Here is a 19,861-nt window from a genome sequence, read left to right as displayed (position 1 = left end):
TCTCAAAAGTCACCAACTGTGAAAATCAGCATTATCTCAGCCATCATAGGTCTTGTCCTCCGACAGCCTGTTGATGGCTTTTTTGGCACTTCCTCCCCAATGATTTAAGGTGGTCCTAACTGAGATAAGGCCACAGGAAAGGACAACACCCCTTTCTCCATCTCATTGTTTCTGAAGGGAAATGATACATGCTATGATTACACATGGATATGACGGTTACGTTCCAACTTGGTGAGGCCAAGGTACCCAGTTTTTGGTCAAACACCAGCTTATATGTTGTTGTGAAGGTATTTTTAAGATATAATTAACATTTAAATCAGTAGACTTTGAGTAAAGCAGATCACCCTCCATAATATGAATGGGCCTCATCCAATCAGCTGAAGGCCTTAAGAGAAAAAGACTGACTCCATTGATAAGATTGTATCATATATAAGGGGGAAAAAAAAAAGAAAAAGGCTGAGGTTCCTTAAGGAAGAAGGAATTCTGCCTTCAGACTTTCTTCAAACTTGGTACTGCAACATCAACTCTTCCCCAGTCTCCAGCCTGACAGCTTGCCCTGATAATTTCAGACTTGCCAGCCCTCACAACTACACGAGCCAATACCTTAAAATAAATCTATCTCTACATATAATACACGTCCTGTTGGTTCTGTTTCTCTGGAGAACCTTGACTAATACAATGGACTATTCTGAAAGGCTACAAAAGAAATTGATCAAAATGGTTACCTCTGGGGACTAGAATGGAGTGGGAGAAAGACATTTTATATCATCTGTATCTTTAAATTATTTTAACATTTGTTATAAGTAGTACATTTATATCATTCAAGCATCAAAATTCTATTTTAAAAGGCACATAATGAGACATTTCCTTCTTACTCACATCCCTGTCCACCCCAAGCCCCACAGATGACCCCTTTATTCATTCATGTATTTGTAGTACTATTTATGTAGATATATAAATCTATCTCTTTTTGTCTTCTCCTTATTATTATTATTCTGTACCTTGCTTTTTCACTTAACAATATAGCCTACATATCTTTCCTTACCAGTATATAGACAGCTTCCTCATTCTTTCTTTTGTAGCTACATGGTATTTTACTAAGCGAATTTACCATAATTTATGTAACCATTCTCTGTAGTTAGACATGGTTGTTTCCGAGATTTTGCTGTGAGGAATTAACCTTGTACATGAGTCATTTCACATGTATACAGGTGTAGCCACAGGACATGGTCCCAGAAGTGGAACTGCACTGTCAAAGGAATAATTCATTTACCATTTTGATATATGACACCATTGTTCTGTAGGGGGATTATATTATTTTTGCCCTCCCACCAGCAATATATATCTTTTTTGAACCTCTGAACTATTTTTACCATGTAGTATGAACATTCCTATTAAAAATTAACTTCAAAAGTATGAAATAAATCACCACTCCAGAGACGTCTGTTAAGTATACAATTTTAACTCTCAATTTTTTTAATACTTAAAAGTTTAGTTCATCCTAAATGTATTTTGGAGTTGAGAACCAAATATGCTTCACTCTAAATTTTGGAAAAGGAAACACTTATTATGTGCATAAAATCCATGGGCACAAATGGCTTCCTAATATTTGTTGCTAGCTTCCTTGTGAGTAAAAGAAAAGCAGGCCCTACTCCCTGGGAGCTGGCTGGTACTACCGGTCAGGCCTCAGTGTTGCTAGAAGCTGGCCTGGCATTCAGGGCTATGCCTGGTGTTCTCCTATTGAATATAACTTCATAAAACATAAACATCAAACAAGGCCAACTCTGTGACCATGATGAATTGTGACAAAAACAAGACCATTCTGTAATCACACCTGAAAACAAGCAAAAACATGAATGTTGTCTAACCACAAAAATGACCAAACATCCCCCTAATCTGGATAATATCAATGATTATGTTTCTTTACCAATTATAGCATTAGTATCTCTGGTCTTCCCTCCTAGATAATAATATAGCCTAATAAAATAGCCAATCATAAAATTACTTCTACTTCCTGACAGCATCCCATTTAGGGGACAGTCCTGTTTCCTCAAGTCCTCCCTGCCACGAACCTAAATCCTCTAACTCCTCTCTAACACCCTCTTACTGAGCTGGCCCATGGTTCCCTATTGTGTGTGTTCTCCCTTATTGCAAGCAGTCAACCCAACTTGTTCAACTGCAGGTGTGTTCCTGGTGGTCTCTGCCTAATGGGCATTGCTTCCTTTGAAAACAGTTCCCGTGCACTCGCTATGTGCCAATGACCCTGTCTTCAAGGAGCTTACCTTCTGGAATATTAGAACTGAACGCTGGCTATTCATTAAATCAATGAATTCTCCTTAGATATAAGAGAATGAGGGCTCTGAAGTCAACCATCAGGATCACAGCCAGGGCTAGATCTCCTGAGGTGGCAATCAGGGTTCTTTCTTCCATTCTACAAAGCTCTCCCCTTGTTCCACATTGATTTCTGAACCATTTCCCAGTTAATTTCCTAATTATGACATAATACACATTTTTGTTACTTTTTGGACTCACTTTCCATGAGGCACTGCTCCTTTGTCCTCTAACATTTTACCCTCATTGGGGAATCTGTCATACGAACATAAACACTGAGTGAAGGATATGTTCTGAGAAATGTTAACAGCTCATGCTGTTGTGTAATTTTGTGCAAGACTGCAAGGGAATGAGAAATGAGTTGCAGATTTGGAGTCCAGGTTTCATTTCTCCTTAGGCATTAAAAGAAAATGTAAAGTATGAAAAGGTCAATGAAGATTTTAGGGAGAGAACCTATCTTAGCAATTGCCAGTCACTTTCCTTTCTGGTAACAGACATTAAGTTGCTCAGGGAGACAATTTGAACTATCCTGTTTAATTATGCAGATGTAAGTAGAACTTATTATTCTGGGGCAGGGGGAGGATATATTAAAAATGACTGGGCATTCCTTGCTTGATGAAGACAACTAGTTCCTACAACCAACTGGGAAGGTGGATGGGGTGGAAGAGAGGGAAGATTTGTATAAGGTCCAAAGGATTTCCCGAGGAGGAACTGAATGTCCAATATCTTCTCTTTTGAAGTTCAGTATTATTAGAGCTTCCCCAATGATTTAAGGTGGTCCTAACTGAGATAAGGCCACAGGAAAGGACAACACCCCTTTCTCCATCTCATTGTTTCTGAAGGGAAACTCTCCAGCGGGCTTGGGGGAAGTGGTCGGGTCCTGCCATAATCATTTTAGAAGCAGCTACATTTGGGCATGGTGTGCTGCTGATTCTGCAACTTAGACCAAGCCTTGCCCTGTGGGCATGCTATGGAAGGAAATGCTGCCCATGCATATGTGTGGGTGGCTTAGGAGCTGTAATAAGTGCAGGTGGGAAGGAAAGGGGTGGAGTGGGCTGCTTAATTTTGGCATGGAGCACTCTTGGCTGCCAGTGCATTTTCTCTAGAAGAAATATCTCAGCCTAGGGCAGGAATCTGGGGTGACCAGGTAATGGGGCATATCCCAAGAATATTCTTTGGGATTGCTGGGTTTTCAGCGAGTAGTAAACCAAGGCACTGGGTCTGTTTGTGCCCACAGTGGCCTAACCTGCAGCAGACAATGACAGGTCAAGAGCAGCCAGGGCTGGCCCTTTTAGCTGACTAAGCACTAGGCTTCTGGGGACATAGCACATGAGGAAGGTCTCTAGAGAAGAGGGAAAGGCATTCTCAAAATATCACACAATAGAGGCTTAGAGTCACAAACATTCTAACACCAAACAGAGAAGCAACCTTATGTTTTAACCAATGCTGGTGCAATATAACATACCAGCTACCTAAAAAGAAAAGCTGTGATACCCTGCCTCTAGGATCCTACACTGCACAATAACTCTGTGAGCCATGTATTACCATGCCCAAGTGAAAGATAGGGAAATTGAAGCTCAGAAAGATTGAATAATGTGTCCATCATCCCATCCCTGGAAATGTTCCAGCCACCCCAAGCTGTTTTTTTTTTTTTAAATAAATATTAAACTCCAAAGGGGCAGGTACATTTTTGTATCTGTCCATAGTCAGATGTCTCACATCATAGAACAGGTCAATTACTTCCTTGGCTTTGGGTTTTATTAATGAAGCTGAAGTACTATTAGTGAGACGTCCCATGTGGCCCTTAGGCCACGTGAGGCCCAGCCCCTGTTTCTGCTCTTTCCATTGGGGGACTCCTGGCACTGCCCTTCAGTGCAGTCGGTGCTGCGCTCTGTGCTTGGGGGGAATAGAGAGGCAGCAGCTCTGAACACCTGCCCCTGCTCAGGCCATGGGCTGTCTCTGCAGCCAAGTCACCCCCACCTTTGGAAGCCTCAGGGGAGGTTCTGCAATGGGCGTTCAGATGGGAAATGTTCGTGACTTTCCTCGTCAGGGCACTGGCACACCCCGACTTCCCTCAACAACGGCTTCCCGTGGAGCATTCCCTCATTCTCTCACGCAGAGCGGACCCTTGTGCCATGCCTCTGAGGGAAAAGTAGAAGGAATGAAGAATAAAAATGGCCTGTCCCTGAGAGAATATTAAGATTCACGTAGAATCAGCTTGCTTACTTAAGTTCCAAGGCCCCTGGAGACCACATGGAAGCAATCAATGTTCCTCTTCCCAGCCGTCCTTCTGCTCCATTCTCTATCTTTTGTTTATGTTATTTTTACTATTTAAGTGGGGAGGGAGAGGATGTGACTTCATCTTTTTTTCCTTCTAGATTAGAATTGCCTTAAGTTTATTTCACCTAATTCTTGGAAGGCTACTTTTCGGTTAACTGGGTTTTCCTAGTGTTTGGTTTCCAGAACTCAGCCCTGCCTTCTGGAAACGGACCTCAAGTCCTGAAATTCCCCTTCTTGTCCCCCTGCCTTCCATCTCGCCCACTCCTTCCTCCTGGCTCTACCAGTTCTCGCCCACCTTGACCTCTGCTCCTCTGTTTCCCCAGCTTAGGTGCCCCCTGGATTCACACACTTCTGGGCCAACTTTTCCAACTCACCAGCACCCCCTAGAAACCCACAGTGGTGAGCTTTCTGTACCTGCCCTTCCAAACACCCTCTCACACAAACAGAAACACAACCATCTTTATAACCTGACTTGGGATGACGAATGTTGCTGAGTTTGCTTATTCATGTTCAATGGGTCTATAACAAATCGAAGGCACCTAACCTGGGCTGGGGAAAAGCCTCTCTTGGTGCAGCTCCACATAGCAGCTATTCCAGACCTTCCCTTTCTCAGCTCCAACTCCACTCTCCTACCTGCCCCTCTCTGGATGGAGATTCTCTACAGTACCGTTCTTAGAATGCGCCCCCTCTACCATCGCTCTTAGCAACCTTTTCTTCAGAAGAAGTAACTTCTCTCTCACCTCCTCTCTGCACTTTTGATAATCCCATTCCTTGGTGAATCTCCTCCAAGATTTGCACCCACCATACTCATCCTTTCCCTACTTCTAACTCCTCTACATCCATAAATCTGTTTGCATTTCCTCATCCCTAAAAAATAAGTTTCTGGATTTTGTTTATTCCTAAAGTTCCTTCCCATGCCTCAAGTTCCCTTCAGAGTGTATTGTTAATATTTGGGTTAACAGATTTTCCAAGTCCTTTACATTCCTCAATTCTTCTATTCTGATTTTATTCACCATTTTGTATATACGTTTTGTTAAATCAAATCTAGCTCAGATGCTTTCTGGGAGAGGGCAGAGTTTTAAAATCTTATTCCTTCCCTCATCCCTTTAGTAAAGCTGATTTTCTCAAAAGTCACCAACTGTGAAAATCAGCATTATCTCAGCCATCATAGGTCTTGTCCTCCGACAGCCTGTTGATGGCTTTTTTGGCACTTCCTCAATGACTCATCCTGTGGTCTGGATGAATCACTGAGCTTCTCTGGGCCTCAGGTGCCTCACGGCACCATCCAGGGCCTCCTGCGAGCCAACACAATACCTTACCAGTAATTACAGCCACTCTGGCTGCTCACTGTTCCTGAAGCAGTGGGTGTGGAACACCCATGAGCAGAGAACTGGGTCAGGTACTGGGTCCTGGGAAACTAATACTGAAGGAGGAAGCAGAAGTGGTCCTGGAAAGAGGCCAAGGAGAAATGGCAGAGAGGTGGAAGCAATCTTATCAAATGCAAACCTGATCACGTCACCAAGCTGTGTGAAATCCTTCCCATGTCTCTCCCCGTAGGTTCTGGAATAAATTCAAACTCCTTATGGCTGCCTGGGAGCTTCATTTTGTGCCACTCTCTAGAATGCACTCTCTGTTCCAGCCATTGTTCTGGTATCTGTGGCAGCATCCATCTTGACTCTGTGCTCACACTGCTGCTTTCTTTTTTAAAATAAGAGTGATGAAAAAGGTGTGCCCTGTGGAGAAGCATCTAAGGTTGGGGTTGGAGAAGGCTTCCCAGGGGCCATGGTTAAACTGGGTGTTGAGGGAGGCAGAAGAGTCCATTACAGGAGGAAGGGGAATTGGCATTCTACCAGAGGTAACCCATGCACAGACCTGAAGAGCAGGGGGATGCTGTGATGAGGTCAAAGTAGACAGGGCAGAGAAAAAGAAGGACAATGCAATCGGGTCACTGGGGATCTCTGACAGAGATTCTGCAATGGGGACAGGGGGACAGGGCTGCTGAGATGCAGGAGGCCCAGGCTCTGCCTCAAGAGTGCTCAGGTGGTGGAGAGTAAACCAAAAAATCCTAACACAGACATTTGGTGAGCATCTGAGCTGGGATGTCTGTGTTGAACAGGAACTCAACAGGCAGGGGAGGAATTCCTGACAGGAGGAATGAAAAAGCAAGACTTATCCTTTGCTTAATGGCAAGGCAGGAGATGAGAAGGAAGAAGCCGGAGGGGGTGGGTCACTGGGTCACAGAAAGTCCCAGGCATAAGATAAAGTGCTTGGACTTCATTGTGAGGCCACTGATTCCTGAAGTGTGGCAGGGGCAGCCCCAGTGACTCCAGAGGGTAACAGAACATATGTGAATAGCTATGTATGTATTGAAAGGGTGTAGTAATAAATACAACCAGCATATATTACACTTCTGATCTCACAGATATTACCGCTTAGAAAAAGGCTAAGTTAAAAAAAATGATGGTTTGATTTAAATCCTTTAAAGACAAGTATTAAGCAAACGGGAGCACAGATGGTAGACAGGTCTAGGGATATTTGTGAAGGAAAGCAGGTGTGGGAACAGTCGAAGCTTGAGAAGCACTCTGTAGACACTGGGAAGCAATGCCCACAGCTCCAACAGGGACAAGGCACGGCCAGATCTGTGGCTGAGAAAGATTGCTATGGAGCCAAGTAGGGAGAACCAGGAAGAGATAGGACCAAGTAGAAACAATGACTTTGTTGTTATGGCTACAAAATCGATCCAAGCAGGAGATGATCAAAGCCAGACCCCAGGCGTGGCAGAGGGCATGGGGAGAAACCTGCCATATACACTTCACCAGGCACAAAACCAACCTATCCAGTAACAGTTAATAACAAAACCTGGCACTTGCACTTTGCTTACGTTTTCCGTTTAATGACAAATTTGGGCTTAATCAGATTTCTTCATAAACCTCTAAGGTCTTTATCTTCAACACAAGTCTCCTTTAGGGATTCACTCCAAAGGAGTCACCATGTTCAAGTTACAAGTTCCCATTTAGCAGATAAAGTCGTCATCTCTAAAGAAGAAATTCATAGAGGGTAAATGATACAGGTTCTCGGAAGGCAGCACTTTACTCAGAAGCAACAAAGCACCGCAGGCTGATGAAGTAATAGCAGCAGCAGCAACAACTTTCACTTACTGTATGAACCAGCTCATTTATTCTCATTATAACCCTACCAGGTAGGCACTATTATGATCATTCGTATTTAACGGAGGGAGAAACACATGCTTGCACAGATTAACTCAGTCAAGGTCACATGGCACGTTAGGGGTGCACCCAGCTCAACTCACAGTCTTAATATGCTTTACCACTTCCTTTAGGGCCAGTCCCACTGACCTGGTGTTGCTAGTTCATAAAAGCCTGTCAGTGACAAAGCCACAGGGCTTAAGGGATAGAAAACCTAATGAAAAATCTAAGAATTGATGCTTGCAACAAAACATTATTCGACAGATATACCATTCATATACCAGATACCATTCACACCTCAGGTGTATGGACTTTAGGTGTAATTACAATCTATTTTATTGAACAAGAGTCACTAGTAGTTATGGTGGGATTTAATTTACTGTTGCTTCCCCCACAACACTTTTTTTTTTAAACATAGCCGTGAGATAAAGTTTAAAAAGCACACATTTCTAAGTTAAAGACCTGAATTCCCAAGCTGGAGGGAACTAGCTGGAGGCTTTGGGAAAGTTCCTTAATCTGTCTGAGCTTCTAAAATGAAGGTAAGAAAACCTAGCTCCTCTTACCCGTGACAGGAGTATTAAATGTACAAGGAAGTTCATTCTACTTTTGGACAGATTTTATAGAAAGTTCCTTCTATGTGATGATCTAAAATCTTGCCACCACATAAACCAACAAACTTGACCAATATTACCCAGAAGCAGTTAAGTCATTATTGTTTTGTCAAAGGCTGCTTGACTGGTAGGAAAAGAAATTAGGTGTATGCACAGGAGAATATAACGCCTAAACTACTCACTTGACTTAAAATTTATAAGCAGGAACCATTCAACAATTTAATAGTGATTACATTAAAAACACACTGCAGAGTATATTGTGGTAGAGAGATTGGGAAGTACTGACAGAGGGTATGTTAAGGAAAGGGAAGAAGAAAGGATGTGGCCTAGAAAGTACTGAAATCCATGTGTCTGCAGGCCCATCGAGTACTTGCATTGTCGATTATAAATGGAAGCATTCAAATGCACTTCTGTCAAAAACCTCTGGAAGCTTCATTCTGAATACAGCTACAGAGACCTTCAGATGGCAGACTAGAAGCAGCCGCTGAGCACGCCACTCTCAAGGAAAGGAGTGCAAATCGCAGGCAGAGGCCTACCTATGGATAGTTCTCGGAAGCAACACTATGAAATCACAGAGAAGCAAGGCAGGACACTAACAGTGAAGGAGAAGGTAACCCGGCGATACATTCGACAAGATTGAAGGGATCTATGGGGAGGCATGCACACGTGGGGAAGATTAGGAGGATAGAGCGCCGGGGCACTGCGCTCACCCCACAGGTGCTGTGGCGGAGTTGTGACAGGGCTCCCCCCCCACCACCACAGGCCTCTGTCTGGACAGAATGGACCCAGGGAGCTGCCTAGAGTCTGTGCAGAGTCATTGCACCAGAGAACACATGCAGTAAGGATCTGCTGGCAGCCAATCCCGGGTTTCCTCAGCTGACGCCATCCCCAGGTCTGCACTGGACTCAGCTTTGCAGCAGTAGCCTTCATATCACCCCCACGGAGCGGGGAAGGGAGTGGGCTGAGCAAAGCCTCCTCTGAGCCGTACCCTGTGACTGGAAGCCAAGCACACCTCCCCTACAGCACAGCAGGATCTGGGCAGAGGAGTTGCTGTGGGCGCTACAGGCCCCAACCTGGGAAACTGGGTGACTGCTTCAGCAGGACCCGGTGGGGGCGGGGAGGATGGGAGAATGCCACAGTCTGCTGGAACGGACCCCCTCCTGCACTGGCATCCGCGGTCCCTGAGCCTGCAGTCCCGGAGCCTGCGGAACAGCCTGCTGCCTGTGCAGACCTGTCTCTGTCCCTAGGTGGAAACAGCCAGCCACTCATAGGGCCCTGCTTCCAGCTCTAACGTTCTTCTTCTGGCTCTTTTGCAGTCCCGGTTCTGAGGCTCTGGTGTGGGAGCCTGAGGTCCCTCCCCTGTACCCCCAGAGCTCTCCCCAGGCACAGGACACTATCCCCATGATTCTGGTGCTGCACCTGGACCCCAAGAACCCACCCCTGAGTCTTCACCACTGCTGCAGAACCGGTGGAACTGCCCCAGTGTCCAGTGCCCCACCAGGGACCGTCCGGCCTCAAGCTGCCGGGACTTGGTTCAAGCAAACACACACAGCCTGGGAACCCATGACCCCTGCCTAGATAGCTTTACCCAGCTGCCATGTCACCTTGTGAGGAGACCTGGGCAGAGCAATCCCCACAATGCCAGCCTCCGTGGAGAGGGTCTCACCCTGCCCTAACTCGAACTTGCGACCTGGGGAATAACCCAACAGCCAGCACAAAGATCATCCAGCACAGGCTTGAACAGTGGCAATCACAGGTGAGCAGGACAAATCAGAACAGCTGCACTACAGACTATTTGTACACATGTCCCTCCCTTGCCGCATTTACAATCCAGAGTAGGAAAAAAGCGCCATCTAGGGATCGCCCATTCTTCTAATTAAGCAGGTGAGTTCCCAGCAAAGAGCAGTTGCCCTGCAATCCTATAAGCCCTGGGACAACAAAAATAGGTTTCAGATAAGAAACCAGCAAAAGAACCCTAGCAACATGAAACAAACAAACAAGCAAACAAACAAACAATTCGACGCCCCCAAAGGATCACAATGGAGCTACAGTAGTGGACTACAACCACAGGAAATTGCTGAAATGACATAAATGGAATTCAGAATATGGATGGCAAATAAGATGAGTGGAATTGAAGAGAAAGTTGGAAACCAACAAAAGGAAGCCAAAAAAATATTTCAGGAAATCAGTGAAAAACTCACTAAAGAGGATAACACAACATAAGGAAGGATATAATAGAACTTAAAGAGTCATTTAAGGAATTTCAAAACACAGCAGAAAGCTTCAGCAACAGACTAAACCAAGGAGAAGAAAGAATCTCAGAGCTTGAAAACAAGGCTCTCAAGCTAACCCAGTCATTCAAAGAGGCAGAGAAGAGAATTAAAAAGGCTGAGCAAGCACTTAGAGAGATACAGGATTATAAGAAGTGAACAAACATATGAATGATAGGTATCCCTGAGGAAGAAGAAAGAGCTAAAAGCATAGAAAATCCATTCAAGGGAATTATTGAGGAAAACTTAGCTGATATCACCAGAGATCCAGACACCCAGATACAAAATGGTCATCAAACACCAGGAAGATTCATAGCAAATAGCACATCTCCAAGACACATGTATCCAGCTACAGAAAGCCAGTGGGCAAAGCATTCTTTACTACAGAGGTTGCTGCTAGAAAACTATTAAAACTTTTCAAATCTAGTCTCAATGGCCTGGATGGAAGTCCTTATGTGAAGTAGGTAATTTTTCTTGCTATGTAAGATCTCTTCCAGTTTCGATATTCTATATCTCCAAATTAAACCAATAGTTAGTAATGCCCTACCTTGTATAATGTCCATTTTTAAAGGGTCTTAGGATGTCTATGAAAAGAAAACATTATTTATGACACACCAAACCAACTCACTCCTCTTCTTTGGATCTAATGTACAACAATGTGACTATAGTTAACAATATTATATTGTATGCAGGTACTTGAAATGTGCTAATAAGTATTCTTACCACACGCATCAAAAAAGAAGAAAATAGAAACTATGTGTGGTGATGAATATGTTAACTAGCTTGTGGTTTATATTTCACTAAGTATACACATATGTAATCATCAGGTTGTACACCTTAAATATATACATATAGTTTTTAATTGTCCATTCTACTTCAATAAAGCTTCAAAAAAATGCACTTCTCTGTTGTGGTTCACCAAAAACAATAGGAAAGCTCTTTTGAGAATCACTGCTTAAAACAACAGCTATAGTCATAAAAAGGATCACTCAAAAATAAGTAACAACTTAAAATTTATATTAATATCAATGTCAGAGGCCTCAGGCTGGCAGCCCATAGCCTGGACCCAGCAGTGGATATGTTCTTTTTGGTCTGTTCACTATTTTTTTAAATTAAACAGTGGCCAATGCTAAAAAAATTGGTGAGATTTGACACTTATAATCCATATTTCAGCTTCCCTTGAAAAAAATCAGAAGATCTAGCAACACCAGGCCCACGTTCCCATTCCTACGAGCTACAGAGGTCCACAGGAGCTGTTGCATAGAGCAAGGGCTCTGTAATTAACCCTGGCCCCAAGCTTCCTTCATCCTCATTCCACAGCCTGGCCCCCGAAGGCATTGAGGTTTGCAAAAATTACTGTTTCCACATACTTACTCCCAGACACTGTGTGCAGCACCCATCGGCAGGGGCTAATTAGCCCGCGGTAGAAATGGGCCCCCAGCTACTCTCCAAAGCTACTGTCTGAAAGCTCGCTCCACCACCAAAAGCACAGCCGCCACTATGAAGAGCTCACTCACAAAGGAGGTTATTTTTTTCATGAGCTTAGGTCTGGCCAAAGAGTCAATGATTAACTTGAGGCTTATACTAAAGTTACTGAAGGGTGGCTGCTTAATAAGGTGTCTTTGGAAGGTGAAGAATTTCTAGAATTTTAAGTTGATGAAACAAAAGGCGAAATGACCAGGAAAGGAATGAGGAACAAGCAGTATCACTTCAAAATATTTTAAGTTATTTCTAAAAAATAGAAGTGAGAATCATATATAAATGACTAATAATCATATATTTGTTCAGTGGTTTTTCAAAATTCATACTAAATAGGAAGAGAAAAAGACAATTCCTTTAGCAATTGTTTGGAGACCTTCTGTGTTTTTTTCTTTACTGGTGACATTCTCACCTTAAAACATCACTATTAGATTACATATAGCATGACACGATGGTGCATGGTACTTAAAAATCACAAGGTTTGTATTCTGAAATCTACCTGGTTTGGCTGAGTAGGACCTAAGTTGTTCCAGAAAGTATAGTAGTTAGAAGATGTTCAACACTATGGTCTTCTTGGCACTGACAGTCATTAAAGATTCCAGTTTAGCCCTGATCTTATTAAAAGCAAGGTGACTTTTGATCAGAAAATTTCACATTAACTATGGTTAAAGATTTCAGGCTGGAAAACTAGGTCAGCTTGTAATTTCTTTAATTCATCCTTTATTCTCTAAGAAAGGTGCTGTTAAGAGCATTTTGCTTGGTCTTCTGACAGTCTTGAACATCTTCCCATTGTAAAATGAGTTTAATAGGAGAATTAATTTTATGATTTTGTCTCTCATTATAAAAGTAATGCATGCCCATTAAACACATGCAGTAGAATATTTAATGGCACAGAAAGACATTCTTTTAAGTAAAAGCAATTTACATGTACTGGATATATATGGTCTATATAGTATTATTAATCCATGTATATAAAAAAGGCTAAAAGGCTACACAAATAAAATGAATTGTAGCTAGCTCTGTGTAACAAAATCATGAGATTTTTATTTAGTCATTATTACTTTTTTATATTTTTTAAACATTATATAAAACCTCTACATTATTTTAGTGATGAGGAATAAGTTTTTATATATTATAGGCTCATTTATTCATGCATCCATCCGACTAACTTTTAAGAATATTTATTATATACTAGACTCTAAGGTGTTTGTAGGACACAATGTCACAATATTTGGTCCCTGCCTTCAAGAAATGTAAAGTGCAGCAGGAAAAAGCCACAAGTAATCCACAGCTGTAGACGAGTGTATGTAGTAAGTGCCACGACAGAGGTGGGAGCTCAGTGGAGGGGCATGGAAACCAGACAGGGAAAGTCTCTTAGAGGAGATGTTTGACCCAATATGTGCACTTAGGTGATGGAGGTTATGGGGGAAGAAGTCAGGCATCCCAAGCTAGCCATCCAGTAAGTGGGATTTATATTCTTAAAGTTGAAACATGGTCGGTGGTCCACAGAAAGGCTGGAATGGAAGCAAGAGATCTGAGAGATGTTGAAAGGAATGGGCTAGCTATGGTGACTGGCTGACATGGGGAGGTGGCTAAGAAGCAAGATGATGCCCACATTTTGGCCGCAGAGACAGAATGGATAAATTTACTATGATAGAGAAAACAAGAGGCATGAGCTGTGGGGACAGTGGCAGGAATAAAGGTGAAAATAAGAAACCTAGTTTGGGGCATTAGTCTTAAGTTTTTTGATCCATGGACGATTCAAATACTGAAGATTAGTAGGTATGTATGTGTTTGGGGCTTAATAGAAAGTTCTATACTAAAGATAGCTGGAAATGATTGGCATATTAGAGAAAATTAGATTACTGGGTATAGGCAATTGTGAGAAAGAGAGAGAGTCATTAAAAGGGTAACATTTGAAGAGGAAGCAAGCTGGACTCCGGGGCTCATGCCTGTAATGCCAGCACTCTGGAAGGCCAAGGTGGAAGGATCACTTGAGCCCAGGAGTTCAAGACCAGCCTGGGCAACATAGCAAGACCCTGTCTCTAAAAAAAATTTAAAAATTAGCCTGGTGTGGTGCGTGCACCTGTATTCCCAGCTACTCGGGATGCTGAGGCAAGAGGATCACTTCAGCCCAGGAGTTTGAGGTTGCAATGAGCTATGATTGCATCAATGTACTCCAGCCTGGATGGAAGAGTGAGATCCTGTCTCTAAAAACAAATAAAAAATAAAGAGGAAGCAGAAGAAGGAAAAGAATGGGAAAGGATGATAGAGATAAGGAAAAAAGGTATCGAAGAAACAGGGGAGACAGACAATGTGGTATTAAAGGAAAATAAGAACAAGATAATGTCCTTTTGTTTATCACAATATGGAGGATGCCTAACAGATTCCAAGGTTCTAACCCAAAACCTAAATAGCAGAAGATTCAGGGAAGGACCCAGCTACGTGTATGTTTAAAGGCTCCTACAAGGTTTTATGACATAGCTAAGCTTGGTGCCCACTGAGCTAAGCTACAAATTCTTTGTAACTCCATCCACCTTTATAACTGTGAAACAGAATACATCCCTCCGCAGGCTTTAATCTCCAGCATTTCTGAATTTAGAAACTAAAACTAATTGTTCCTACATGAGGAAAGGGTCCCCGACTCTGATTCTTCCTTGTAGTGACAATGTGTTATTCACCGGTCAAGGTATGTTAGAAAAAGACTGTACTTGCGAGTCCAGTCAGGGATCACTGTAGGGTGTATTGTTTTGGGAAACACAGCAAGATCCTGTCTCAAAATAGAATCATAATACTTAGATTTCCCAGCATCTGGGGAAAAGAATACTCTTATGCTGGTGGGTATATAAATGTCCACACACTTTCATGTGCGACATGTACTTAAAACCTTAAACATAATCTTTGATTTGGTAAGACTACCTGAAGGATTTTATAAAGATGTAACATTGCTTCATAATGGCCAAAAAATTCAAAACAACCTAATATCCAAAGTAGTGGCATGATTAAATCAATCAGAAAGCATCATGGTGGTGATAATTATATTGTTATTTTGTTTGAGACAGGTCTCACTCTGTCTCCCAGGCTGGAGTGCAGTGGCATGATCATAGCTCACTATAACCTCAAATTCCTGAGCTCGAGCAATCCTCCTCCCTCAACCTCCCCAGTAGCTAGGACTAGTTGCACCACCACACCTGGTTAAGTTTTAAAATTTTTTTGTAGAGACAGGGTCTCGCTATGTTGCCCAGACTGGTCTTGAACTCCTGGCCTCAGGTGATCCTATGTCCTTGGCCTCCCAGAGTGCTGGGATTACAGGCGTGAGCCACTGTGCCCTGCCATATATTGTTTATACACATATAATGACATAGTATATGATGTGAAAAATATGCACAACATATTAAGTGAAAAAAAACTGACTGCAAAATAGATTCTGTCCCCACCTCCTCTTGACTTATTTGTATGTTCAAGTGTTGCTAAAATTATGTTATCATCATTATTTTAACTTAAAAAAAATTTAAAAACCCATGAGCTTTCCCTCTCCTTCTCCCCCTTCCCTCTCTTATTCATTTACTCATTATACAAATCACACTAACCAATTAATTCATCTTGGATTAAACATCTGTGCATGACTTGGCAAATTCTACATATTAAATAATTTCTGCTATTTAATACCATTTCTAACTTACTTATTTTAAAAGCTGGATAATATAAAACGAATTATTATAAAACATTTTACAGGTTAAAAGGGTATACATAATTAGAAAAAAGACAATATTTTTGATTTGGACAGGAATTATTGGCTCTCTCTAAACAAGGACATAATCTCTTTAGTATTGAGAAAGGGAAAAAAAGACAATCATAGTATTTTTTTTTATACAGAACAGTAATCAAAGTCATGGAATAGTATCATATATTAGGTCTGTAGAAAGTGCTAGGAACTATTCTCAATAGCTTTTCATAAGGTCCTCAGTGTGGGGTCCCAGTCTTATTTATCTAGAACTAACCCAGGGCCTGCCAGAAAATATGCATTCAACAACCACGCAAATATGATCTAATTACTTAATACTCACAATGGCCCATTTTTCAAATTAAGAAACTATGCTTCAAGGGGATAAAGTATCTCATTCAAGGGCCCACACTTCCTAGAGATTCTCATTCACATCCTCCTGATCCTAGGGCTCTTATTCTGGGGCCTGTTATTCTGGCCCAAGAATCCATACCTCTTCCAGGGCAGGGGACAGTACTGTCATCCCTTGCATAGCCGAGGCTTATGCAAAGTCAAATGCTTGTCAACATTAACAACCTTATTGTTAGTCCATTCTCTGTCAATTTAGGATTACCCTTCCAGATAACAGCATTGCTCCTAAAGGAATGGTTTATTTTTATATATAATTACTGATTAATAAGACAGTTAAAAAAGTTGTAATGAAATTTTTTGCAGAAAGGGTTTTAAGAAATTAGAGTTTAGTAAAGGAAACAAAATATATGCAGATAAGCAAATATTGTGAATATGATCAAGTATAATGAAGTTTTAAGTAGCCAAATCCCTAAATGATTTATCTATTGTAGCTCATGACCACTTTCAGAATGGTCCATAGGCCCAGGTCTAATACCTGAGCAGTGGTTTTCAATGTGAAATGATTTTGTCCTGCAGGAGATATTTGGCAATGTCTGGAGACACTTTTGCTCACCACAACTGTGGAGGTACTACTTGTAGTTAGTGGGTAGAGGCCATGGGTACTGCAAAACATCCTATAATTCACAGGACATCCCCCTGCCACAAAGAATTATGCAGCCCAAAATGTCAATAGTGCCAAGGTTGAGAAATCCTATAGTAGATGATTAAAACATGGTGGAATTATCTACTGTCCTCAGGGTTAAATTAGCACCAAGAATAAGAGCAAGAAGAGCTGGGATCTCTCAGGTTTATAAGTGGAGTTCTAGAAACTGCAAATGTCCCAGGCACACTACTGTCACCTTCAGCTGATTCAAGAGAAGTATTTGATTCTGTAAGCTGCAGTGGAGACAGGGAGGGTTTAAGGTGGACACGCACTTAATTCCCGGTGAATCTGAGTTTCAAGTAGCACTGTACAGGTGCGCAAGAAGAAACTTCCAGCTTTCCTGGATTCACAGAGAGTCTGTATCTTTAGAAAACTTCTACCAAGCTAAATAAAACTAATATATTTTGGCAGTTTTTAACTATTTCATATTTCTAATTTCTAGTATCTAAAATTTAATAAGAATTGCTGCAGGAAAAAACACTCACAAAAACCAAAGGAGATAAACAAAGACTATGCAGGGTTTCCATCATTGCTGTGCCTACCCTCTGCCCTCCCCATTTTCTTACTTGGTAGACTAGTCATTCAATGATGGAGTTAAGGAAGCCACAGAGCTCACTGTAAACGAAGAAGTAATGGTTTTGTAGAGTTAACTTCTTAGTGATAACAAAAAAAAGGAGAAAGTAGACATTTAAACAAAGTACTAGCAACAACAGACAGGAATAGTGAAACACACATTTGTGAAGTTCTGTCAACATCAAACTATGATTTTCCTGTGACAAGGAGTCCTGGTCTACTGATTGAGTCAGAGAGCACTGCCTAAAGAGAACAGGTTGCCACATCTATACGGTCTATGAGAGGACACTATATCCTAGGAAGGAACCACTGCTAGGGTAGTTCCACTCTGCTGCTGAAACTCCAATGGATACACGATCCATTAAACAGAAAGGCAAATATTATAGAAACGTTCAGTTTGGAATAGCAAGGGAATTCATAAATTATCATGAGAGTAAGAAAAGCAATACATGACACTTCTTAGCTCCCCCTTAAGGACTTCTATTGAGACTTAAGTCCTGAAGAATTTCATAAATTGGAAACAAAAATAAACTTGTTTCTTATTGTGGAGGTCTGGGCGGGAATTCTATAGTACTGCTCCATCTTTCCACTCATAAACTAAAATGTGGATTCCTTTAGGGAAGGTAGACATGGAAATACATAAAGGAACAATTACAACAAAATTCCCCAATATCTACATACAAAAAAACTATCGTTAATAACACAGTGTAATATAATGCCTCCAAGAAAACCTTTGGTTAATAATTAGTTCAAGAAAGAAAACCAAGTATTTCAGGTTATTTACTATTCGAGGACAAATAAGTCATGGACGCTATGAAATGCAACATAATGTCATTCAACAAGTGACCTACTACTTTAAAAATCTCTTTTAAAAAAACTTTTAAAAAAACCACTTGCATAAGAAGTCAAAGAGAAGCACTATTTCAGCATTAAGGATTTCTTCTGGGTTAAAGAATGACAATAAAATAATTATATGTGTGGGACTGGTTCAATTATTCTACAAGAGTCCTTGGTGCACACAGTCCCATTAAAGATAATTAAATTGAAAAAAAAAAAACCAATTTTCTTATAGTATAAACAATACATTTTCCCAGAGAAAAAGTGATATATGATAGATAATTTTTCTGATAGATGACAAAAGTCCACACAACCCACAATGTGGCTGACAGTGCTTTGTTTTCCTCACCTAGAAAGTCAGGAATTGGCCTAAATCTCTAAGGCACTATTCAGCTGTGAAATTCTAATTCTAGGGCTCTAATTTTAACAGGGCTTCAGAAATTTGCATTGCTTCTGTCAAAACATTTTAAAATAGTAATAACAGATACATATTTTTCCCCCTGCTTACCCCAGTATCCCTAGTTTAAAGTTTCCATGAAATACTGTGGGAGTTGCAGGCACAGGTGAAAGAAAGAGTATATTACATAAATGCAAAACAAATTATGTTTAATGTCCATGTCAACGTGGGCTTGTGTCTAAGACAGGGAAAAGCTATTAGCAAATTCATTAATAAAAATCCTGTTATTTTTCACATTAAATTATAATTTATTAAAATGAGACAACTCTCTTAATATGAGAATTATGATTCTAGGTAGGAATCAGCCAGAAGGTATGCCCTTGCTTGGAATTTAGTTTTGCTTTACTGAGAATTCATGTGAAGGAAGCCTACTGAGTGTGTTTGTTCTTGGCAAGTGTGTTAGCCAAGGTCTGCCCAGATGATGATGTTTGATGACTAGTTAGGAAAAGGCAAGCTGCGTGGGTTTAACAATTTTGAAAACTAATCGCAAGGCCTTTGTAAAGACATTTTTATGCCACCACATATACAAAAGAAAAACAATTATTGTCCAAAAAGAATATTTCCTAATTATTTTTATTATAAAGACATTCTCAGTGATGTACGGCTGAAGAATTTCTATGCCACTATCCCTGCTATCATAGATCGTCACATAAACAATACAGTATTTTCTTTAACAATTTAAAAATATTATACAAATCTCCCTAGAGGTATACAGCCCCTTGAACCTACCCAGGAGATTCCGTGTCACATTTCTCTGCTGCTGAGTCACAGATACTCCCTCCATAAGGCCAAAGAATCTTTCATTCCCCAGAATTATAGGCACTTTAAAAATGACAATCCTGCCTCTTTACTGCACTTAGCGAGATTTGGATCTGCTCCATGGTATTCCTTTATCTTCAACGGAAGAGCACTTTCGATTACTGGCACTTGAGAATATCAAAATCATCCTTCATTTAAAAATCAACTGGGTAGAAAGTTACGAAAGTGGTTCAGCACACGGTACTTATGATAACCTCATGTTTGTCTCATTAAAACCACC

The 19,861-nt window shown here is 41.2% G+C and overlaps 1 protein-coding gene across 1 annotated transcript in view; it reads right to left on the bottom strand.

The window, feature by feature from the left end:
• Nucleotides 1-19,861, bottom strand: part of NCOA7 (nuclear receptor coactivator 7) — a 69,337-nt gene that overhangs the window by 33,507 nt on the left and 15,969 nt on the right. The window contains exon 7 of the mRNA XM_012660788.1: nt 5,352-5,478. Coding sequence (XP_012516242.1) covers nt 5,352-5,478 — 127 coding nt within the window. The remainder of the gene's footprint in view (nt 1-5,351; nt 5,479-19,861) is intronic.

The sequence above is a fragment of the Propithecus coquereli genome, unplaced genomic scaffold (genome assembly GCF_000956105.1).
Source record: "Propithecus coquereli isolate 6110/MARCELLA unplaced genomic scaffold, Pcoq_1.0 Scaffold68, whole genome shotgun sequence".
NCBI lineage: Eukaryota > Metazoa > Chordata > Mammalia > Primates > Indriidae > Propithecus > Propithecus coquereli.
Note: the sequence above shows the minus strand (reverse complement) of the source record. Positions and strands in the feature narration are given on the sequence as shown.